The sequence below is a fragment of the Canis lupus genome, chromosome 28, assembly GCF_003254725.2.
Source record: "Canis lupus dingo isolate Sandy chromosome 28, ASM325472v2, whole genome shotgun sequence".
In the NCBI taxonomy this organism is placed as follows: Eukaryota; Metazoa; Chordata; class Mammalia; order Carnivora; family Canidae; genus Canis; species Canis lupus.
In genome coordinates, this window is record NC_064270.1 from 904,056 (window position 1) to 928,979 (window position 24,924).

Here is a 24,924-nt window from a genome sequence, read left to right on the forward strand (position 1 = left end):
AATCTTCAGAGATGTTAGAGAAAGAATTGTCAAAACTAAGCCTTACAAAGAAAAGCAGTGAGGAGTGAAGAAATGAAGTATGCTGCCTTCTATGGTTTATCATGTGCAAAATAAACAATCTAGTCCCACTGAATTAACAGATCTCCGTGCTTTTCCACTGACCACTACAAAATTTGCCACCAACATAGGAGAGTCTTGATTAGGGAAAAAAAAGGGGCGGGGGTTCCTAAATATATCTTCCTTGATCCTTTGCTTTTAGGCAGTATGAAAGTATGAGTGAGTGTGAATGAATAGTACAAAGAAGATTGTCAGCTACTATAAGAATTGACTCCACAACTGTCATTTCTGCCAGAGATCTAGTGTGACTAGAGACACTGCCCAAAGTAGTATTTCAGCTTTGAGATGCACTGACCTTTAGTTCATACAGACAACTGACTTCTATTGAGTACTTGCTCTGTGTACTATCTGCTTTAGATGCACAACAACCCTTGTAGTTGGGGTTAATATTATTCCCACTTTACAGATGAGGGAACCAAAGCTAAGTAAGATGTCCAGGAAGATGACGAGAAAGAAGCAGAGCTGTCCTGGACCTAGATCTGTCCAGCTCCAGAATCTTTGGTTTTTCTCTATGCCAGGCTAGCCCTGCATACTACTTGGCCCTGATCTCCCAACTTTCTCAGGCAATGACTTTCTGCCCTGTCTTCTTTCAACTGGTCTGCACAGGACAAGGCAAGCTTTACCCCCAGACACAGTCCCTGCATCAGTACAGTGCCTTGTAAGATATTTATTTATTGACTGCACTAACCGATATTTGCACCCATTCTTTCCTTACTTCCCCAAGAGTCTGGAAAAGAATTGGACATAATAAGATGGGAATCCAATCTCATTCATTCACAGCCAGTCAAGAGCTTGTAGATTCAGTCTAGAAAGCTCCTATAACAAACTGTGCATGTGCAGGCAAGAGAAAAAGAGATAATACTGCTTTCAGTGCAAGATATTACCTGCCAACACTTAATGATAATATCTGCCCATCTCTGTGGCCCAGTTTTGTCACCTTTCCAAGACTGAATGTCCATCTGCCATCTTGTCAATCTATGCTCTGAAATTTCAGACCTCCAAAGCCCAGAATCAAAGCATTCCCATAGAATGAGCTCCACATTTGGGAGGTGCTGGTTGGTTCTGAAGTGATGACAGTGTGACTGAGAGTGTGCTGGCAGTATTGGCTGCCCTGGCCATGGGCTGTAGGCAGGAGAATTCTGGGAAGAAGTAGGATGAATGGCCCTTTTCCTTGTGCTTGCACGTGTGGATATGTGCATGCAGAGAAGAGAGAAGAGGCAAAGAACTAAAAACCCTTCAGACAACAAAATGACAAACCAAGGAGGTAGGGAAAGGTATTTTATGAGTTTGGCTGGAAGAGCTATTGCAGGAATAGGAGATCCCAGAATTCCCTGTAGATATAGCCCCCTGCCTTCTTCCCTTCCTCCCTTTTCCCTTCCTGCCTCAGGGTCAGGGTCCCAGGTCACCTCCAATCTTCCTGGGAATCCTTGGCCATGGAGTTGGGAGAGACCAGATTGGAAAAGATGGCCTTTCTTGGAGTTGCTGTGGCCATATTCTTGATTTTGTTCAGCTTGTCCCGGGCCTGTTGGCACTTTTTCAGGCAATTTGAACACAAATCCTTATCCTCTACCAGATATAAGTTGTCCAGCCTCTTGATGGTATCTAGAAATATATCTGACTCCTCTGTCTTGGGAAAAGGGTTTCGCTTTATGTTGAGCTTTTTGAGCTTGGGGAGTTTAGAGATGCTGTTGGGGATGCTGGTCAGCAGGTTGTCATGTAGCCCTACCTCATGAAGCTCCTTCAGAGCACCCAGAGTGGTGGGCACACTGTCCAGATGGTTCAAGCCTAGGTTCAGGGTACGGATATTCTTGAGCTGATTGAGCTCCACAGGCAACCCGTTGGTGGTCAGCCTATTGTTGCTTACATTGAGGTAGAGCAGGGTGGTCATCTGGCCGATGGATTCAGGAAGCTTGTCGATGTAGTTGCTGTGAAGGTCCAGCCACCGCAGGTTCTGGAACTTGGAGATTGATTCAGGGATCTTTCTGATCATATTCCGGCTAAGGTCGAGCTCATCCACATCAGTCAGTCTCAGGATACACTTGGGGAAGTTGGTAATTCCCATCTTGCTCAAGTCAAGGCGTTTTCTCCCATCAAAGGTGATTTTGACACAATTCTTGGCCACATTGAGGGTGATCTTCTTGCCCTTGGGGGCTTTCCCACCCTTGACCATGTTCTTTTAGTAAGGGTGTATGTTTGGAGTGGGTGTTCTGATTGGTTGGTGATCAGTTTGAGGGAAAATCACAAGAAACTGCTAGATATACTCTGACAAGAGAAAATATGTCTCATTAGGAGATGACATGAGGGCACTAGATTCCCCCCACACCCAAATTGTAATGTTTCACTTGCTAATAGTTAAAGGAGAGAAAGAGGACAGTGGACAGAAATTAGGGCTTCAGCAGAAGTAACCTAGTCAAAGATCTTCAGCCAATTCAGGGCTCTCTTCTGGGGTGCAGGGTTGCCTGAAGGATGCTCAGTGCCCCTCTGGCTGTTCCATTCCCTGAGATGAATCTTTTCATTGTCCTAGACTCAAACATACCCACCTCTGCCACCCAGTAGTGTGTGTGTGTGTGTGTGTGTATTGGCTAGCTCCCTTACAAAATCTAATGTTTCTTTGCAGTTATGCTATGAGTCCCTAGGGTGGGACTACTGAGTTCTCAGAAGCAGCACAGCCTGGATATAAGGGAATAAGATGGTAGTTAAGAATGACTTACATATTCCATCTATCCTCACCTTCCTTCTAGACCCGGAGGTACTAGTCAGGCATTGGCTACTGTCACTGCAGTGCATCAGGGGCAGCACATGAGCATCTTTTGCTCAGCCCACAAGGGGAAGTGAGTGCCTAACACCTTGCTGATGAGTGTGGAGGAGTCAGGATTGAGCTGGGCAGAATTTGAGATAATGCTGTCTTTTCCTACTTCCCATCCCCTACGCTTCCTCTCCCACCATCCTTCATACTGAAAGTCAACTGTAGACACCTCTACACTGATTGGTATGGTATCAGTGAGGACTGCTGCCATATGTAGAAGTAGGACAGACAGAGTCATGGGTAGATTCCGGCCTCAGAGTACTCGGCTTAGAAGTCTAGCTCTGCATTAAATAATTTTCTTAAATTTTCAATGTCATGGTTTTCTCATTTATGAAAACAGCTGTTTTATAGGGCTCTCGGGGAGTGTAAATTAAGCTATAAAATGCTTACAACAGTGCTTGGCACATAGTAAAAGTTTTGATTAATGTTAACTATTAAATATTATTATCAGGAACTTTGCACATATTCCTTTTAATCTTCAACAATCTAGCAAAATCCATAGGATTATCTCCATTGTAAAGAGAAGAAGACTGAGGCTTGAGAGTGAGGAAGGTCTTCATCTAGGAAGAGGATGCAAACTGTCCAGCTCTATTCTAGAGGCTCTTTTCTAAAACTTGGTGCCTCTTGTTTGTTGATTTTCTATTTTGGACCAAGTTCCCACCCTGGACAAAAGTGTGCTCTCGGGAGACAGATGCTTACATTAGCTCCATTTCCCCACAGGGATGAGTGGAAGAGATGCCCTGCAGTTTCTATGCTTCATCATTCAGGCCCTTTATCAGGAACCAACTTTACAAAACACACGAAGCACCAGCAATTGGGCTATGAGTCTCTGTCATCACACGTTTTCCTCATATGCTTTCCTCAGTGTCAAAAGGAAGTAGGTAAAAATTATCTTTCATGTGCTTACTATCAATCCCGCTACTGCCACTCCTAGCTAAGGTCAGAGGGTCCTACCCTATGCAAGTTGTCTTGGATCAGAGCCTCCTGGGATGGAGATCTCCATAGTAAGCCAATGAAAGTATTCTCAGCTCTCAGCAACGCTAATGTTCTTTCAAGAAGGCCTGGAAAGCTGAACCTATTCCTAAGGAACAATGAGCTAACCATATTCAGGCATAATTAGCTGGTAACCAAAGACAGTCCTGTGTTCACCGCTATTAAAGTTTCTATATCATGTAGCTTTGAGGAACCAGAAAAGATAAAGCAGCTTAAAAATGAAAGCTGGGGTCTAGCCACAGCTAAGATGGAATAAGTGCACTCTTCCTTGTCTCATCTATTGAATGCAACTAAGGCCCCAGATAGAACTCCTGGAGTAGCTTTCCAAGGATAAGACGAAGGATAAGGTAAAAAGATATCTGAGGATAAGATGATAAAGAGTATCAGGCAGTTTGGAAAAGTAACTCAAAATGAGACCAATTTTGCAGTAAGTGGTGATGGAAAGATTTCTGAGAAAAGCCCCTTTGTGTCACCAAAATCAAGAAAAGGGGCCTCTTGGAATCAGAGAATGAGGTAGATCCTCTGTTTGTTTTTTCCTTTCTTCACCACCTCAGCCCCAGGCAATCCTATATCACTGGAGTCAGCCAGGCAAGCTGCTAAAACTCTGAGGGAGAAGAACCATTGTCTTCAACCAAACTTCAGTCCCAAGGACTTGAGGTTGCTTTTTTCTCTCTACCCTACTGCCACTTGGCCCTGGAGGCAGAAATAGTAGCAGAAAGTATACAGCAGGTTTAGAAAATAAAAATCCCTAGATTTCTAGCCAGAAAACCAGGGAGGGAGGCCACTCCTAGAGCCACAAAGGGTGATTGTAAAGAGGAAGGGGTTTAATTAAGCTGTATATGAGCTCCTGGACATGCCCTGAGATGTCTATGCATGGATAAAACCCTGAACAGGATCTTTAGTGCCTAATCCCAGACTCTGAACCCAAAAGCGTTGATCATTGAGCTGAGCAGTAGACTACTATATAGGTAGAAGTACTAATTTGAATCACATTGTAAATTCTTTGACAACTGAATGGATATTATAACCATAGTCTACAGAACCTACAGAAGATATGTCAGAACTTATAGCCTGTGATTGCTTCCTAAGATACATATATAAAATACATATATACCAATATCAATATTGATATTGGTCTACTCTAGAAGAAGGAGAGGAAAAAGTTGTGGAGCAGAAAAATATTTGAAGTAAAAATGCATAAAAACCTTTAACTGTTGGTGAAAGATGTAAAAATGACAGATGCAAGAAGCTCAGTGAATTCCAAAGAGGACAAATAAGCTAAAAAAGAAAATCCACACTCAGACACGTAATCAAACTGCTTAAAATTAAAAAGCAAAAAGAAAATTCACCTTTAAAACCTGCTAAAGAAGAATACACATTATCTTCAAGCGCCAGCGATATGGATGGATGCAGTCTTCTCACTGGAAACCATGGAAGCCAGAGGTACTGGAAAAAATATTTTTTCCAAGTGCTGAAAGTAAGAAACTGTCAAACAGACAGTGAATGAAGATATCCCAGATGAATGAAGGAAAAATGAAGACATTCTCAGAAAAATGAAAAATGAAAGTATTTGCCACTTGCTGAGCAAGTACAGGAAATGCTGAGGGAAGTTCTTCAGACGAAAGGGAGATGATATTAGAAAGAAATGTGGAGTTAGGAATAGAGGAAGAGCTAGGGAAATGGTAAACATCTGATAACATAATAGACTATTCTTCTGCTCTTAAGATCTTTAAAATATGTGTAGCAGTTGAAAGCAAAAATTATAACACTGTATGATGGGGTTACCAATGTATGTAGATGAAATACATAGCACAACTATAACATAATGGGGAGAGTTATTGGGACCTATATGGTAGCTAAGGTTTTTACACTGCTTTGGTAAAATATTAATTCTAAGTAGGCCATGGAAAGTTAAATCACTAAAACATGTGTAGACAGAGAAAAAAAGGAAATATATACATTAAAATGAAACTAAAAAAAAAAGAAAAAAATCAAATAATCTAAACCAAAATCAAATAATCTAAATCAAATAATATAAATGAAAGTAAGTTAAACTAAAAGAGTGGAAAAGGCATACTATGCAAACACTGAAGGAAACCTGGAGTGGCTTTAACATCAGACAGCATATATTTCAGAGCATGAAAATTTACTTGAGATTAAGAAGAATACTACATAATGATAAAAGATACACTTCACCATGAAAAAATGTGACAAAAGTTAACATCCATGATGGCAAGCCAGTAATATAAAGGCTTTTCCTTAACCTGATTAAAGGCTTACACACACACACACACACACACACACACACACACACACACCATATTTGCTGACAGACTAAATATTTCCCGGTAAGTTTGGCAACAAAGCCAGAAGGTGAACTCTCAGTATGCCTATTCAACATCATCTTGGAAATTCTACCCAATGCAATAATGCAAGAAAAATGCATATAGGTAGGAAAGAATGAAATAAACCTTTCCCTACTTACAAATCACCTGCTTGTCCACCTGGAGAGTTCCACAAAATTTAAAAAACACTTTTGGAAGTAATGAGCTAGCAAGGTTGCAGGATGTAAGTTTAACACCTTAGCTAACACACACAGAGAAACCCTTCTATATTCCAGCAATAAACAAATGGAATTTGAAATTTGAAAAATAATAACACTCCAAAAAAAAATCTGTGTATCTCACATAAGTAATGAAAATGTACAGGATTTCTGTGATGAAAATTACAAAACACTGAGGAAATAAAGCAAAGAATATTTAAACAAATGGAGAAATACAGCATATTCATGAGTTGGAAGATTCAATATCATTAAGAGTCAGTTCTATTCACCACCTCACACCAGTGAGAGTGGTGAAAATTAACAAGACAGGAAACCACAAATGTTGGAGAGGATGTGGAGAAAGGGGAACCCTCTTACACTGTTGGTGGGAATGTGAACTGGTGCAGCCACTCTGTAAAAGTGTGTGGAGGTTCCTCAAAGAGTTAAAAATAGACCTGCCCTACGACCCAGCAATGGCACTGCTGGGGATTTACCCCAAAGATACAGATGCAATGAAACGCCGGGACACCTGCACCCCCATGTTTCTAGCAGCAATGTCCACAATAGCCAAACTGTGGAAGGAGCCTCGGTGTCCATCGAAAGATGAATGGATAAAGATGATGTGGTTTATGTCTACAATGGAATATTACTCAGCCATTAGAAACGACAAATACCCACTGTTGCTTCGACATGGATGAAACTGGAGGGTATTATGCTGAGTGAAGTAAGTCAATTGGAAAAGGACAAACATTATATGGTGTCATTCATTTGGGGAATATAAAAAATAGTGAAAGGGAATAAAGGGGAAAGGAGAGAAAATGAATGGGAAATATCAGTGAGGGTGACAGTACATGAGAGACTCCTAACTCTGGGAAACAAACAAGAGGTAGTGGAAAGGGAGGTTGGCAGGGGGATGGGGTGACTTGGTGATGGGCACTGAGGGGCACTTGATGGGATGTGTACTGGGTGTTATGCTATATGTTGGCAAATCGAACTCCAATTTAAAAATATAAAAAAAAAGAGTCCATTCTATTCAAATTGGTATAAAGATCAATGCAAATTCCAGCGGGATTATTTGTATACATGAATGAACAGATTTTAAAATTTATATTGAAAGGAAAAGAAACTAGAAATCCAAAAAATTCTGAAAAAGAAAAATAAAGTTGAGGGATTCACATTTCCAGTTTTAAAATTTACCATGTAATTGTAGCATGTGATGTTGATGAAGGAACACATGCATAGATCAGTGGAATAGAAAGCAGAGTCCATAAATAGAGCCACATAACTATAGCCAAATGGTTAAATGATTTTTGACAAAAGTTCAAACTAAATTCAATGGATAAATAATGAACTTTCCAACAAATGGTGTTGGAACAATTGGTTACCCACTTTTGTATGGGTAACCATACAAATAAGAAGAAGAATCTCAAGCTATTGAAATTAACTCAAATGGACTCAAAATGAATCACAGATATGAACGTAAAGTCTAAAACATGAAACTTCTAAAAGAAAACACACAAGAAAATCTTCATAAGCTGAGTTTGGCAAAAGTACAATCCATATAAGAAAATAAAATATTGAAAATAAAATAAAATTTCCACTCTGTTAAAAAAAATCAGGAATAAAAAGACAAGCTACAGAATGGAAGAAAACATCTGCAAATATATGTCCAACTAAGGACTATTATCTAGACTCTATGAAGAACTCAAGGTCAGCAGTAAGAAGACAAATAACACAATAAAAATAAAATGCCCAAGAGATTTAACAAGACTTTTCACTATAGAAGCTATATGGTGGCAAATAAGCCCACAAAAAGTTGCTCAACATCATTAGTCACTAGAAAAATGGCAATTAAGATCACAAGCAGATATCACTACACAGTTATTAGAATGTCTGAAATTAAAAAAAAACTTTATAAAAATCTACATAGTACAAAGATTTAGTAAGGATTCAGAGCAACCAGAGCACTCATTGGAATTCAAAGTGTTACCCTGAAAAACAGTTTGGCAATTTCTTATAAAATTAACTATAGACTTACCATAAGACCCAGCATTTCCCCAACTGGTAATTACCCCAGAAAAACAAAAATTTAGCTTCACACAAAAACTTATTCATGTGTGTGTAGCTGCTCCATTCATAACTGCCAAAACCAGAAGATAACAACCCAAAGACCTCTTTCAGTGGGTGGATGGATAAAGAAATTGTGGCATATCCTTATCAGGGAACACTGTTAAACATAAAGAGGACAAATCTACTGATACATGCAACAACTTGGATGAATCTCAAAAGCATTTTGCTGAATTAAAGAAGTCAATCTTAAAAGCCGATATAATGAATGATTCCATTTATATAGCATTCTGGAAAAGCCAAAATGATAGTACAGAAAACAGATGAGTGGTTGCCAGGGACTAGGGGCAGGAAAGGTTTGACTACAAGGGAGCAGCAGGAGGGAGTTTTCTGGGGTGCTGGAACTGCCTGTATCCTGACTGTGGTGCTTACGTGAAGCTGTGCCTCAGTTAGAGCCCAGAGAACAGAATACTAAGAAAGGGAAATTTTACCATAAGTAAATTTACAGTTTTTAAAAAATCTTAAAAATACTCGGAGCTCCACATCTATTTCTGTCCTTGTACTATGGCTGCTTGCTTGGCCCAGTTTCGAAGTTTGTGATTTTTTTATGCCCCAGTTAGCTTTGTCGTGCCCAGTAAAGGCCATCCAAATATGAACCATGTGGCATTTGCCACGGTACATGTGTGTATCACCTGTACCACTGCCAACTATGCACAAGGTGGTGTGTCAGAAAAACAGCCCTACCGCACTTGAGTTGAAATTTTCATTAAGAGAAAAGATGGGCCAAGAGCAAGGGATCCTGTGTTCTGATCTTAATGTTTATCAATGACTTTTCTGTATGAGAAGGTGGCCAGATTTAGCAAATAAAATGACAAATTCCTAGTTGACTGTGAGCTTCAGATAAACAACACATACTTTTTAGTATACATGTGCCCCAAACATTGCATACATCTGTATTTTATTTGGCAATTCTATCCCATGGACCTGAACAAATAGTAAAGTTTCCTTTGCTCATGATCCTAGTCCTTTGGGGCTAATTTAAGCCAAATCGATGTGCTTATTCCTGCATTCCTTCATTTGTTCGCTCACCAAGTAGGTATATTGAGAGCCTATTATGTGCTACACAGGTGAGCAATAAACAAGGCCAGTTCCCAAGCTCAAAGAGCTAAAATCTACATTGTTACTGATTCTCCTGAGCCCCCCAAAGTCTGAACTGTCTTTTGTATTTCTTAAAGATAAAGTTCAGCTCAAACACAATAAGCATGGGCTAGTGGGGCCCTGGATGAGAAGGATGCTTCCAGTAGACTGAAGAACCACCCAGGTGACCCCTGCTGAGTGTGCTCTCCAGAGTCCATCCAACCCCTGATAAGAAGCCCTCCAGCTTTGATGAATGTTGGGAAGGAAGCGGCATGGAGCTGAGTACTTCTCCATTAAGGAGCTTCTCTCCAGCACCCTTTGGCTCTGAGCCTGCTCATTAATTACCTGCAAGGCAAAGCAGGAGCTAGGATAATGCACTTCACCTCCTCCCAGCACATCTGGGTCCCCAGATAGCCCCAGGCCATATGAAGCATGATCCAGACCCCAGCCCCTTCATACTTCTCACCACCACCTTACCTGACTGGGGACCTTGCTCTTGGTTATGGTGAGAAAGATGTGTTGTACTGCTCAGGATCCATCATGACTCCCTAAGCCACTGAGTACCACTAACAGTGGACCAGTGCCAGAAGGCCCCAAAGACCAGGAATATCCCTTCTTTCATGCAACTCAGAATGGTCAGCATCCTGCCCAGTTCTGCCCACTGAGTAGGAGAATAAGTGTTGGCAAAAGAAATGTAAAACTCATGATCTTTTGATTTAACAAAAACTGATAAGATGGTCTGATACTATCAATTCACAGAATCCTCAAACATCAGAGTGGGACCAACAACCACACAAAGGAAGCTGGAAATCAAAGAAAGAGATATATTGATAGATGATAGATAGATAGATAGATAGATAGATAGATAGATAGATAGATAGACGGATAGATGGATGGATGGATAGACGATAGATTTCATATCATATGAATAGCTGAGAAGCCCTAATACAAGAAGTTTTTAAATGTACTGGGTCTTTTTGTCTTGAACAATTGGTTTTTATACTTTGGAGAAACTGGACCAGTTGGTTGACTTTAATTTCTAATTAATTTTTCTATTTAGTCATTGTGAATCAAACAGCATGGTAGGACACCCCATGGATATCTAAATTAAAAATGTAATGGCAACCTATATTTTAATGCCATCAAATATTTGCAGGCATTTTTTATTGTAAGATTGTTATCATCACTATGATAATACAGCTTATCTTGTGCCTCACACTCATGTGCCTTTAAGTAAGACTGACTTTGTATATATCTGATATCTTTAACATCTTGCTAATGTGATCTCACAATAATTATTTCACTCGTTTGACTAACGCACTGAGACATAGAATAGACCCATTATAGACCATTCACTAGACCTGTAAGAGGCCAGCCTCACCTCCGCTGTGACTACCTATGTGGCTTCAAATCATTCCCTGTGTCCTCTACCCCTACCTGAAACATGTTATACCTTCTCTAAGCAGCCATATGGCAGGTGGAGATGTGGGTGGTTCACTGTGGAGCCACCTGTGGAGTGCATCTATTTGGAACCTCTGGCCACACCTCTAAAATAGGCACTAATGTTTGACTTGGGCATAGTGTACACTGGGGGAAGGAATTACCATTTGTCCAGTGCCTACTCTGGGCCAGGAACTGTGTGCTCCTCTACTTGCTTTACAGTGTTAGCTGGTTTTTCGAGTATAGGCTCATGGTGAGGGGGGTAAGCATGAAGTGCTTTTATTTTTTCCATTACCACCCCCAGCTGTGTTATGTTGAGCTCCTCTTTCCTGGGGGCATAAGGACAGATTTCTAGGAAGGGAAGAGAGGATAGACTAGAGGCAGAAAGATGTGTGTGGAGCTTACGGCAACAACACCACCAGACCCTTGGCAGTTGATGGAGAGAAGATGTAGACAGCAGGAGTGGAGTCTTACAGGGATGCCATGATCATGGGGGGATTTCTGACATCAGCTTCAGAAGATCCACTCAACATCATTCACTCTGGTGACACGTACCGAAGTAACTATGGCAAACATGTGGCTGGGCCCTTCCTGTGTCTCCACAGCAATGAAGCAAAATGTCATTACTATTTTTAGGATAAGAAAACTGAGCACGGAGAAGTCAAGTGACTTTCCCAAGGTAACACAGACCACACAGCACAGCCAAAACAAACTTAGATATGCCTATACCAAAGCTTATGATCTTTGTTCTTCACTATGCTGCCTTTCTTTTCTCTCTCTGCTATTGTCTTTGCTCTAGCAGTATGAAATGCTTATCTTGGAAGATACATTGCTGACCCCATAGCTCCAAAAAGAAGAAGGCATTCTGGAGTTCTAGCATTCCCAGGGTGAAAGACACCTGTAACAGAAATTAGAGCTGCTTTCCCCTCGTGTACCCAAAAAGGTGTGCTGCTGGCTTTGGTCATCTATGGGCTCTCTGATGTAGGAACGAAGCTGTGTCACAGAGTCACACACTCTGGGTGCCTAGATACTCACTTAGGCCCATTCTAATTTGGCACGGGTTAGACGGGAAGTGCAATGGCACTCACCCACAGGGGAATGGAGTGCACTCCTGGGCTGGAGCAGCTAGCCAATCTTTGGCCAAAGTTCCTGTCAGATCAATAATGCTGATGTCCCACTGACCTTTTGGAGGGACCACATGTAACTTGGGTTCCCTGAAGAAACTGTTCCAGGTCATTGCCTGCTCACTGCATTGCCCAGGGGCCAATGTATAGGGTGTTCATTCTCATAGATACATATATGGATGTGTACATCTGAATAAAGTGACTTCTAAAGGTATTTTAATAACACAAATGGAGTCATTTAACTGTAAGAACTTGGACATTGACAATGAGAGAGAGAGGGAGAGAGAGTGGGAGAGAGACAAACAGAGAGAAACAGTTTAAAAATTTATTTGACAGAGAGAGACAGAGACAGAGAGAGAGCCAGAGAGCTGGGGCAGAGAGGGGCAGAGGGAGAGAGAGAACATCTTATGCAGGTTCTGTGCTGACCATGGAACTAGATGCCATCTCATGATGCTGAGGTCACAATCTGAGCTGAAACCAAGAGTCAGATGCATAACTGATTGTACCACCCAGGTACCCTCAGAGAGAAACCATTTAAACAGGGTGTACATGTGCCACCACAAGGTCACTTGACAGGCATGTGCTCCTAAGCAGGCAGTGATGGAGACAGAAATCTACTGTCCCTCAGCCACACTAGTCCTCCAGGCTCCCCAGAGTATAAGTTTCTTGCCACATCGAATGTGTCAAGAATGTCAAGATACAGGTGTTTCATCAAGCGCGGCCCAGGAAGGTTAGCCCATGGCATTCCCAGGTACTCACCAGAGATTTGGGGCCCCCTTCTGCCCTGGGGGTACTGGTTGTGTAGGGGCCCTGAGAGACTGTATGCAGACCACCAGAAGTTTGATTTTCACTGTGTGGGCTCACTGTAAAATCTAACGCCCGTAAGATGCACGTCCTATCTTCCCAGACGACAGGCCATCTCCGTGTGTCAATCATATGATGCTTTCTACCCCTCCCCCACCCCCCACATGTTCAACTCTTAGAGGCACATCATGCTTCTGCCTCACAAAGCCACCTCCCTCTGCCACTTCATTCAGTTCTCACTACTCTCCTTTGAGGTGGGAATATTCCTCCTACCCCAAGGGAAGGATGCTGTGGGGTGGAGTCGGGCATGAAGTAGTTCATTCAAGCTCATGCAGCTCACCACATTCCAGGACTTCTGGGTGGAGTGCTCCTTCCATGATAACAGAGCTGCAGCAAACAGAGTGTCTGTGTGGAAGCTATCAAGTTCACTTTGTGTGGCAGTTATCTAATCTGATCGGTGCAGCTCTAAGTGTCTTACTGGGCTATTATGCATGTATAGCTTTGTCTACCCTTAATATTATTTACTTCTCCATCCTGAGCATCACTGCAGCTCTGCACATGTGCTGCCTATGATGTCATTATACGTCAAACTGCCCCCTTCCCCTGGCAGATAATAAGAATTCAACTTTTATTTGGAGCAAAAGTTACTAGGGGTCACACAGCCCAATAACAAAAGATTATGATTTCTTATTGGTTTAATAGCATCTATTTTATAATTCTGAATGTACTCTGTTTTAATTGGATTTGTTAAAGGAGCAAAAGGGAATAGGTGCCTTATAATTAAAATAAAATATTAAGATTATTAGTTTAACAGACTAGAAACGCCTTGTTCATCAACTAGTGCATTCTCAACACACAAATCAACCTACACACGCAGGAAAGTGGAAGGACTGGTTAGTCCTGGCACCTGGAAACCTCAAGAGATGAGTGTTAATTCAATTACAACCAACATGGTTTAGATACTGCTACTGCCAGATAGATGTTATTGCATTTTCTCCCCACAGCCTTGGCCTCTCCTACAGATAACTAAAATGGACTCAGAAAAGTGATTCAGAAGGATGAAAATACAGGAGCTTTAGGTCCATGTGGGTTGCCACCTGCCTCCCCCTTCACCATCTGGGGGACCCTGGACTGTCCCCTGAGCCTCACTGAGCTTTACCTCCCACTTCTGCAATTAAGACAATAAAAGTATCTGCCTCCTAAGGTGGGGTGAGAGAGAGTGATCCTTGGAGGCCCGTTTTGTGCCTTTGTGTGTTGGGGGAGAGAGGAAATAGTGGCATGATCAGGACAGTGTAACAGGTGTACAGAGGAGCTAGGACTCCAGGGTTCCAATTCAGTAGAAACCAGACTCAGTCTCCACAGCCCAGCATCCATACTATGGCCTTTCTGCCTCACCAGGTGCAGACTTTAAATTACTTTATCCTGGAGGACAAGGAGACATCACTCCTTGGGGCACAGAACCCCCAAGATTGCAGAGACAGGGGGCCATTCTCTACAAGTGCCCCACAGTGTGTGCATGTCTTCTGTACCCCACCTGGTCCCAGGGAGAACTTGCAGAGGGGTGAACACAGCACAGACCTCCATGAACTGATACCCTGGTGTGGTGCCCCCATCTGCTGTACGAAAGCCCCCAGCTCAGAGGGGGCTGTAAATCTTCCCCTTGTGAAGCTATGAGATATTTTGAAGGAGAGCCCTGAAGATCAACCATAAGGGAACAGTTGAGCTTCCCACAGCCCTTTGGAATTAATTATTCATTAATTAATAATAGGTGCCTGAAAACTGCCATGGTCAGTTTTATACAGAAGCCAAGTGAAGAACGAGAGGAATAAAAGTAAAGAAATGTACGATGCCATGTGGCAATGAGAGCTAGGACGTGAAAGAGTCAGGACAAAAGAAACAGAGATGGTGCTGGGAGGGAAGTGGGGGCATATACTTCTGGAGAGGGTGACCAGGAAGGGCCTCCTTGAGAAAACAATATCTGGGCAGACACTGAAGGAAGCAAGGGTCCAGGGAGATAGGGAGGGGGGTTTTGGATAGAGGAAACATCAGATGGAAAGGCCCTGTGGCAGAGGGGAGGGGGGCAAGCGCTGAGGAGAAGGGGGGAGCAAAATTGAAGGAAAGGAAGGAGAGAAGGAAGGGGCATGGAAGGGAGGAAGAGAAGAAAGGCAGGTAGGCAGGCCAGAGGCACAATTAAAAACAAAATCAGCAAAAAGGAACCAGAGCAGACATGACCTGACTTATTTTCCAAGTGATACCCTAGCTGCATGTCAAGCCAAAAGGAGAAAGCCAGTCCCCACACTTCCCCCGAGGTGATCACAGACAAGCCCATGCCCTCTCCTCTCTAATTTCTACCTGAGAAGGTAGGAAACCCAGCCCCCTGGCTGGCAGCAGCCATAGTGCTGTACTGGGCTGGTACCTCACAGTGGAGCGTGTTCCGCCCAGATGAGGTCTTGGGTCCACCAGGAAGCTGCCATATGCAGGACCCCTTACTGAGTGGGGGCACCAGGAGGCAGTGGAAGGAAGACCAGACATGGGAGGGAGTTGAATGGGCTGGTTTAGAACTGTCTGCCATGGGTTCCCTGGGGGCCATGGCCAAGCCACTTGCCTCTTCTCTGCCTACACTCGGTACCTTGATGATCTCATCTGGTCTCATTGCCTTAAATACACTAATGACTCCCCAACTTTTATCTCTTACCTAGAGCTCACCACCTGATCCCAGACTTACGTATCATTCTACCTCCTTAACATTTCTACTTGTACTATGTAAAGGCATCAAAACACATCAGGTCCCAAGCTGAGCTCCCCATCTACCAGCTGCACCCAAAGCCTTCTCCAGCCAGGCTGACAGCAACAGCATCTTGTGTGTCAGACAAATTGTGGCATCACACTCAACACTCCTTTTCCTCTTATGTTCCATGTTTGGTCCATCAGGAAATCCTGTCCCTTCTGTGCTCAAAGTCAATCCAGAATCCTACCATTGGCCACCACATGCCCTGGCAGAGTCACTGCCATTTGCCACTGGGCGTTTGGGGTGACCTCCTATCTTGTTTTATTCACCTGCTTGCCCCATGCAGTCTGTTCTCAACACAGCAGCCAGGGGAATTCTGTTACCGTGGCAAATGGTTACTCCTTGGCTCACAGGTCTCCAGTGACTTCTGTTTCACCCAAGTAAAGGCTGGAGACCTTCCGGTGGCCTCATGGCCTGAGCCACCACCTCTCTGAGGGGCTCCCCACCGCTCACCCCTACACTCACTCTACATCCACCACCCAGCCCTGCCATTCCTCTAACTTGCCCCACAAAGTTCTCTTTATGGCCTTTGCTCCAACAGTTTCATTCTTCTGGAAGGTTCTTCTCTCAGACATTTACTTGACTGACCTACTTGTTCATCTTCTTCAAGGTTTTGGGTAAATTTTACCTTCTCAATTCAGCCTGCCCTGGTCCTCTAATTAATGATGCAAAGTGAACCCTAACATACCCTGATCTTCCTTCCTCTGCTGTACTTTCTTCCATAACATTTATCACCCAAATATATTTTATAATAGACTTACTTGGTGTGCTTATTTTTATTGTCTGTCCCTTGATCTCCTCTCTGGCCAGGCTCTAAACTCCCAGTGCCTGGCAAGCAGGAGGCCCTCCGACAGTATTGGTTGAATGAATGAATTCAAGATGCTTAACAAGGGCATCCCAGTTTCCATGACCTCAGAAAGGGGTCAGCTTCATCCCAGATTCCACAGCTTGTAATAGCTGCTGTGGAATCTCTCTTGACCCATTGTTTTGAAAGGGCCTCTAGAACATTGCGGACTATTTTTCAAGGGAGAGGTCTTTGGGGAAAAGTCATCACTTTCACATCAAATATTTATTTGTCACCGAGTGTGTACCCAGCCCCAGTGGGACACCCTTGAGGAAAGGAAGACTTTCCAAATAGATGCATACAATGCTTTCCTCAGTTTCCTCAGTAAAGTAGGGCAATGTGAGAGTTGCATAGGAGAAAAAGGTTATGATGTGACAGGTGCTTAGTGAAGGGGAGCTTTGGTGATGGGATGGTGGCAACAGTGCCAGTGGTTGGTTGAGAACCCTGATTTGCCTGGCTGCTGTGGCAAATAGAGATACAGGGGCACCCAAGAAGCACCCCACCAACTGCAGATGTGCAAATTAAGCAGAAGGTGGAGAGCCCTGTTTTTGCCCCTATGCTTGGCCATGCTGACAGGGTGGTGGAGTGGTAGAAGAGGAGGGAGGCAGCCATTCTCATTCCCTCCAGAGATGTTCCCTCAGAGCCAGCAAGCCTTCCACTACACTGAAAACCCTGATCAATCACAGATGACTGTGATACACAAGCCACATGGCCTGTTATGTGTTGGTGACCCAAACTACGGTGCCTTGTAAGGGAAGATATTTATTTAAACAGTGGCTAACTTTTCTCCATCCAGAGGGGAAGGCTGCTAGAATGACTATGGTCTAATTTTTAAAATGATGCTAAAGTTCAAGGGTGCAAAAGGGTGGTTTGGAGGCTTGTTGCTTGTATGCAAGGCACCTGTCTTTGGAAAATGCTGTGATTTCTATCTAATCTTATTTTTTTGTAGAAATATTTCCTAAGTTCAGATTTCCCATTCCTCCTTGAGTCTTTATCAGGCCTACTTGAAGTTGTTTACTGAAGCATTTAGCCCCATCAGTAAGAGAGATGTCTTTACTGACTCTAGGCAGCCAGATATAACTTGCTGGAGATGATAGAAATGATGCCAATAAAGACAGCCGACAGCACTTTAGAATGGAGCAGCTTTTCGGCATTTTCCAGATGGGGATAGTGACCATGTATTAGACACTTTGTGTATTCCCTTCCTGTTGTGTATAAAAGTACTTAATAGAAAGCAGGCACTCGGGCAGCAGGGAACACAGGAGCTTTGAGGCAGAACTGGGCTCCACCCCACCTTTACTGCCAGCCTGGTTTTAATCATGAGCTCAGTTTGCTGATCAGCAAAATGGGCCAGGAGATTGTAACTTCTTATGAAGAGTAATTGCGGGGGTGACTGTGCATTGAGTGGCCAGTGTGTAGCGGGTGTTCAGTGAGTAGTAATCTGGCTCCCACAGTCAGTGCCTTTAAGACAATAGATAATGCTGGTAGATCTACTGAAGAGCACGTAGTAATCATTTCCCTCCAATGAGTAGCCCTAGGACACTCCCCACTGGTCATTAACACCAGATGTAAAATTTGTGGAACAATCTTTGTTGATTCCCAAGGACAAAAGTCTGCAACTTTTTAAACCCAAGTTATTAATGATGATATTAATAGTAAAAGAAAACATAGTAGCAATTAGAAGATATGAGTATACATTTGTCCACTGTTAGCTTCTAGAGCTTGCTACAGCCCAAGCTACTCACTTGCTTGTTCATTCATTCAGTCAGTCAGTCATTCAACAACTTGTACTTGAGTCATTCTATATAAGTCAGGGTCAGGTTGGATGATATACAGTGAGCAAGATAGACATTACTGTGTTTCTCACGAAGCTCCTATTTTAGGAGCAGCAAATCAATCAATAAAAACAAACAAAAAGACCCAAGATCATTTCAGTTGGTGCAAATGCTCTGCAAAAAAATCAGACCTAGTGTATGTCAAAGGGAATGTCAAGGATCAGGGAGAGAATATTGGGGTGAGGTGGTCTAATTTAGACTGAGAAGGTTGGGATGTCATGACATTTGAGCTCACACTAGGATGAAGCTGCATGAGAGAATTTGAGGAAGAACACTTGTAGGGAAGGTGTACACCAGGTGCAAGTCCTACCAGTGAGGAGGAGCTGGTGGTGTTGAAGAGAAAGAAAATGGCATGGGAGCTGGAGCAGGGACTGGATGAAGAGGATAGAAGATGAAGAGGATGAGGAGCTGGGGAGAGCCTGCATGAGGTGGGACACGAAAAGTTTAGAGGCATCACTCAGGCTGCTGGGAAGTCTACAGAGGTAGGGAGGGAAGAATAGATGGAGACAGCCACTTGCAGACAGGAGAAGAAAATGATATATATCAAGGGGTTGAGGAGGAGAAGGATGGCTCATATTTACCATATGTGGTGGGAGCAGAATCTTCTGGGTTGCCTGTATAGGTCAAAGAGAAAACACAGGCTGAAGTTCTAGCAAGCCTGGTGTTTTCTATAGTCTCCTCTTTTGTGCTGAGCACAAATTTTACGTCCAAGTGCATTATGTGTGTTATCTCATTTGATCCATACACCCTACTTTAATGATAAAGCACTAAGCCTCAAGAGCATGTCCCCTGTCAAGGTCACACGCTGCTCAAGCAGAGCCAGTATCTGCTCACTTTTCTTGTCTGTGGGTTGAACTGCCATTTGGCTTTTCCATGAGAGTTTGATTTTATAAGGTCCTGTGATAAATGGGGCCCTCTGGGCTGACAAGGGAGCTCCTGACTCATTGTGTTTTCCAGACACTAGCCTAAACTGAGCTAGATTCTATAGACTTCTCATTCTAGACCAGCTCAAGCCCCATCCTTAATACTCATCCCTCACCACAGGGATAGCATGTGCATGTTATCAGACCCAGCTCAGGGGGCTGAGTTGAGATCTATGATGTGAGACTGGTAGGAACTGGAAGTTGGCAATGAATTGACTCTGCAGTGGATGGAAGGCTGGTGATGGATTATGCAGCAGGGTAACCCATGGTGCCTATTTAGAGGGGGACATGTTTTAGTTCACATTGTGTGCTAGTAATACTAGGGACCAGGAAACATTACTTGGTTTGACTTTCCCATTACTCAGATAATGGCTGGAGGCAGAGAGCATGAAGTCACCTTTATCTCTTCTCAGCAACAGTAGGAGACCCTAGGATCCCCAGGAAGAAATTGGAGCTACCAAGCACTAGACCCTAAAAATCAGTCTCCAGACAAGCGTGGGGCTCAGGTGTTCTGCAGAGTGGGCAGTGACTGTCTCAGTATTTCCCACTTCCCTCCAGGCTAAGGCTCAAGCCCAGAAGGCATGGGAGTCACCCTGGCTTGGAGACCAGTCACAGCTCTGTCTCTCCCTAACTGTGTGACTTTGTACACATTTCCTAACCTTTCTGACTCCCCATTTCATCCCACAGGAACTGGTGTTTAGTACTTGGTTCATGGAATATAACATCACATACGGTTCATAAATGAATTTAAAATCTACTATGTGCCAAACCCTTTGCAAAGCAATGATACTGCATAGTTTTTAACATGTTTGAATTCAGCTCCTGCTTTCAGACTGTGTGTATAGATTACTGACCTCCTACTATAGGCCAGACATTTTACAGACATTATAAAGAATTCTTATAACCACTTGACGTATTCATTTTTATCTCCACTAGAAAAATATGTGACTAAGGCTCAGAGAGGACAAGAGAGAGGCCAGTAGCTTGTCCAAAGTCATAAAGACTGGAAGTAGGAGCACCTATCTTTTCCCATTATACCTGTCATGGAAATAGAGACATAAGGCATTGTTCTCGTGTGTTCCTTGCAGGGCCCAGCCCAGCCTAGGACTTAACTACTTGTTAATGGGCCCCAGCATTCAGGATAACTTGTGGTAAGGATTTGCCTCCAGACTTCTCAAAAGATGGATTGTGCCCCAAGCACCACCACAGTCAACAGTCATTAGGCTCTAGCCTCCTAAGTGAGGAGTACACACACTGCACTTTCTTTGAGCGGTCAGTCACTGGTGGGGTTAAGAAGCAGTTCAAACACTAGTCTCCCCTTGCTTATGGGACAGCAAAATGCTCCAGGCTCAGATTTTGGAAAGAGACCCAAGTGTGACCCTAAAGCCCCAGAGACTCATACACACAGTCCTTCCCAAGCTGGTCCTTAACCCCTTGGCTGGGTCCCCAGCTCGGGCCCCTGCTAGCTGCCCTTCCTGCCTGAGGCTCAAGGCCCAGCTTCCTCCTCTCCTAAATAATGAATTAGCTCCTGTCTGAGGTTTGTAAATAAAGCACACCAAGAGAACCAGCATTTCCAAAATTGCTTACACAAAGGAGGAGAGCAAAAAGCAGAATTTGTGAAGTGGTGGTTGTTTGGCAAAGTTTAAGTAAATTCGTAAATGCAGGGCCACTACCAGAGAAAAACTTACCCTGTTTCTGCCAGTTCTTCCTTCTCAACTGTGAAACTTTGTCACCAGGCAACAAGAGACTGGAGTTAATTAGCATAATCTTGATGCCAGCCTGCCAGGTGAGAGGACACAATAGCTGAAAAGGTCTCCAGCACACCCTAAACTCCCTGGCAGGCGCAGGTGCAGCTAGCTGCCCACGCGGAGGGACACCCAGGCCTGGGCTCCTCGGGCTTCTTGCAGGGGGCTCTCCTCCCGGCCTCCCTCAGCAGCACAGTGGAGCAATTTGCCACCGGGCCCAGCTGACTGTCCACGGCCACGCTGGGAGTGGGACATTGCTACTGGGAAAGAAAGGCCATGTTTGCCTCCTTTAAGGGACAAATACCTTACTTTTTATATAAAGCATTGAGCAAGTCCCACAAAATATCACTCAACTTCCTTGTTATTTGTCCAAATAGCTTTTTCAGTTCTTTGATTTCTAAGAAAGTGGTCTTTACCTGTTTATTTGAATTTAATTATTTCTGCAGTTTTCTCTTTGTGTCCTTTTTATGCTATTAGAATGACCATAATGCTTGTAAAAGCCTTACAGGTATATAGGCATTTTTTTCTTAATTAATATTATGTCAAATGCTGCTATATAATTTCTAAAATCTATCTTTTGATTGAATGTGCAATACTGAATCTGGTGGACTTTGCTTTCCTTGTTGTTCCCAAATTTAGTGCTATCATGAATAGGGCTGCAATGAATATGTTTGTACATTTGTAATCTTTTTGTTCAGTTTTTTTCTGTAAATTAAATTTCCAGAAATTGAGAAGATCAGCAGAAAGTTATATATGAAAACTATTATGCATAATAAACTAACATTGTAGAAAAATTTGAGAATGCATTCATAGAAATAAAGAAATAAATATACTCTAAATTGCACTACCCAAATGAAGTTGGGAAGTAAATAAAGTAATTAGCAAATAGATAATTTGAAATACAAAATAAATCTAAGCACTGAACATTTTGAAAAGTACAGAAAAGCAAAAGGAAATAGTTTAAATTAAGAAATAGAAATATTGTTAACCACAAAAACTTTAAATACATGGATACCACCGCTGTTTTGTTTAATGAAAAGCTAAAAGAAAACAGATTATTCAATTTAGACAAAAGATGGGTTTAAAATAATTATCAAATTCAGGTAAGTAGAATTTTTTAAAAGATTTGTTTATTTATTCATGAGAGACACACACAGAGAGAGGCAGACACATAGGCAGAGGAAGAAGCAGGCTTCCTGGAGGGAGCCCGATGCAGAACTCGATCCTAGGACCCAGGGATCATGACCTGAGTTAATTAATGGCAGACACTGAACCACTGAGCCACCCAGGTGCCCCGGATAAGTAGAAAATTAAAAATTGCCTGGAGTCCTACTACCCAGTGTATTTCTAATTAGACTCTTTGTAAAAGTACATCATTTCAATTAGAAAATAAATAATATGAAAATCATAAGCAAAAATAAAATCAATATTTTGAGGAAGAAAATACACAAGAAGATAAATACATTTTACATTGCAGGTGTGTAAAACCTCATGAGAATTAAAGCTGCTCAATTTCTGCATCTGGAGGTAACTTCATGTTACATATCCTTCCAGACTTTTAATACCTCTACAGTTTCATATTTATCTCATGGATATGCAATAATAACTTGGCAACTTTGCTAATGCTTATTCTTTAGCTCCAGATGTGCACAAATTATGAATTTGTCAGGTAACTGCCTTCTAAGTTAGCCAGAACTAAGATTTCTGCTGTTGTTGCTTTTTGTTTACTTTTGTTTTCTTTTCCCTTCATCAGAGAAAAGAACTTGTCTTGCGAGTCAGGGCCCCGGGTCAAGGTTTAGTCTGGACAGGTGCTTTGCACACACTTTGAACACAGTGTCAGGTGTTCACGGGTCCCTGCTCTGTCCCAACTTGCAGTTGTTCCCGCAAGCTACGGTGAACTCCCCTGGGCTGCATGCCACTCCCTCACCCCACACATCCACATCCTCATCTATAAGTGGAAGTAATGCCTGCTTTATTGGATCTCTGTAGAAGTTAGACAATGGGTAAGAAGTCTGCAGTATTTAGTGGTTAGACAATTATTGGTATTATAATTATTATTAAGTCTATGAGTAGAGAAGAGGGGAGATTACAGGCTTCCAGTTACAGAATCGATAAGTCACAAGAATAAAAGGCACAGCATAGGGAGTGCAGTCAGTGATAGTGTACTAGCGTTGTATGGGGACAGACGGTAGCCACACACATGGTGAGCACAGTATAATATATTGAGATGTTGAATCACTATGTTATCAAACTAACGCAACGCTGTGTGTCAACTGTACTCAAATAAAAAAATAAAATTTTTAAAAAGAAAAAGAAATCCAAGTAGGAGTATACACATAAATTCTCAAATTAAATGAAAAAAGACATACAACAAACATAAATAAACAAATAAAAAGTCAAAAACTATGACTTGCCTTTGGTTAGGTGTCTCAGCACTGCTGGTAATGGCGTCTTTTGCTGATAGTAAGGAAATGATGGATCTTCCTTGGAGCTCATAGCCGATGAAATGAGAAATGGGATGGTGACATGCCTCTATCTTCCATTCTACCTGGTGGCCATGTCACAAAGGACCACTGGTAAAATTCCAGAACCCTTTCTAGAATGGAAAATGACACAGGCTGTATCTCATTTCCTGAACTGAAATGTGTACATTTTGTCCCCTTACTCCTGCTCCCCTGTCAAACTTAACAAAATAAAGTAACAAGACCACCGAGCTTTGCTATCCTGACTTCATATCTCTGTAGCCCCATCTCCTCAGAAAGGCTCAGCACATGTCCTTTCCAGGAGGTTGACCCTCATTGTCTCCAGCCTGGGTCTGCCTGTGTTTGTAGCCTTCAAGGCAGCCTGCCTTCCAGAACGGGGATAGGTGGTGGGCTCACAGACTGAGCAAGAGAACTAAATCTTCGCTTGAGCCTTTGCAACGTAAAGCAATACACTGGACCATGTCTTGCTTTTGTTCATTGTTATTGTTATTAGCCTGAATAAAATGGACCCAGTGGATGATTTCTCTCTTGGAGGTGGCAGCGAAGGGAGAGATGAAGCCCAGCCTGGGAGCTGCATTCTGTCTATAATAAAAACTTACCAAGGAAAGAATTGAATGAAGAGGGATGGGAAGCCTAAGACAGAGTATAGGTTGGCAGTACTATGGTGGGAAAACGAAAGGGCACTGCCCCTGTTAGGGCACTTGGGCAGCCAGGCCGTGTCCAGATGGAGGCCTGAAGGGTCCTCGTGTGCTGCACATGAGGTGAGTGGAACATAAAATGCATGTGGGTTGGCATCTGTGGGCATCTGAATGGGACCAAGGAGGAGGAAGTGGCTGGAAAGGGGAGACGTGATTTGCTTTGGTTTGGTGGAACAGCTTGAACACAGGTCTTGAGAGTAGAACAGAGTCTCAAGGAGACAGCGGGGGAAGAAAACAGAGTTGGAAAAGGAACCATGGGCTACCACAGAGGTCAGGGAACCAGGCTCTATAAATCCGTACTGAACAGAAGGGGCATTTCATGTGGAGAGAACCCCTCCCCATGCCCTTCCCAGCACAGCATCTTGTGGCACTTCTAAACCCTTTCCTACCACATTGATCAAAAATGGTATTTCTTTGGTTTGATTTGTATTTCTTAATTGTATTTGTAGTAACATAAATCAGTACAGCGTTTTAAGAGGATAGTTTGGCAATATGTAGCAAACTTGAAAATGCTCATACTTTTTATCCCAGTAGTACTGCTGCCAGAAATTTCTCTCATGGGTACATTCACAGAAGAT

General features: G+C 42.8%; 2 protein-coding genes across 13 annotated transcripts in view; one reads left to right on the forward strand and one right to left on the reverse strand.

Moving 5' to 3' along the window:
- The window catches only part of WDFY4 (WDFY family member 4), a 285,745-nt gene that overhangs the window by 217,052 nt on the left and 43,769 nt on the right, over nt 1-24,924 (forward strand). Inside the window, exon 48 of one of the 9 annotated variants that reach the window (XR_004810035.2) lies at nt 3,644-3,804. The exons of 7 other annotated variants lie outside the window; for them this stretch is intronic. Coding sequence is in view for 1 of the 2 variants with exons in the window: in XM_025466322.3 (XP_025322107.1) it covers nt 3,644-3,800 (157 nt within the window). In the remaining variant the exon portion in view is untranslated. The remainder of the gene's footprint in view (nt 1-3,643; nt 3,805-24,924) is intronic. One more of the 9 variants, XM_025466322.3, reaches the window with a different exon arrangement.
- Nucleotides 1,383-23,721, reverse strand: LRRC18 (leucine rich repeat containing 18). Of its 4 annotated transcripts, none has more exons than XM_049103148.1 (3): nt 23,580-23,716; nt 19,079-19,111; nt 1,383-2,379 (listed from the first exon to the last, which is right to left on the reverse strand). In XM_049103148.1, exon 3 carries the CDS (start codon nt 2,285-2,287, stop codon nt 1,520-1,522), a length of 768 nt encoding a protein of 255 aa, XP_048959105.1. In that variant the 5' UTR covers nt 2,288-2,379; nt 19,079-19,111; nt 23,580-23,716; the 3' UTR covers nt 1,383-1,519. The 4 variants fall into 4 exon arrangements, with proteins under 4 accessions (XP_048959105.1, XP_025322111.1, XP_025322109.1 ...); XM_025466326.3 differs by lacking the exon at nt 23,580-23,716 and adding an exon at nt 21,109-21,201; XM_025466324.3 differs by lacking the exon at nt 19,079-19,111 and having other exon boundaries at nt 23,580-23,721.

What these genes read in the sequence shown, in the direction of transcription:
- LRRC18 (XM_025466324.3), bottom strand. Translation starts at nt 2,287, where the DNA reads ATGGTCAAGGGTGGGAAAGCCCCCAAGGGCAAGAAGATCACCCTCAAT.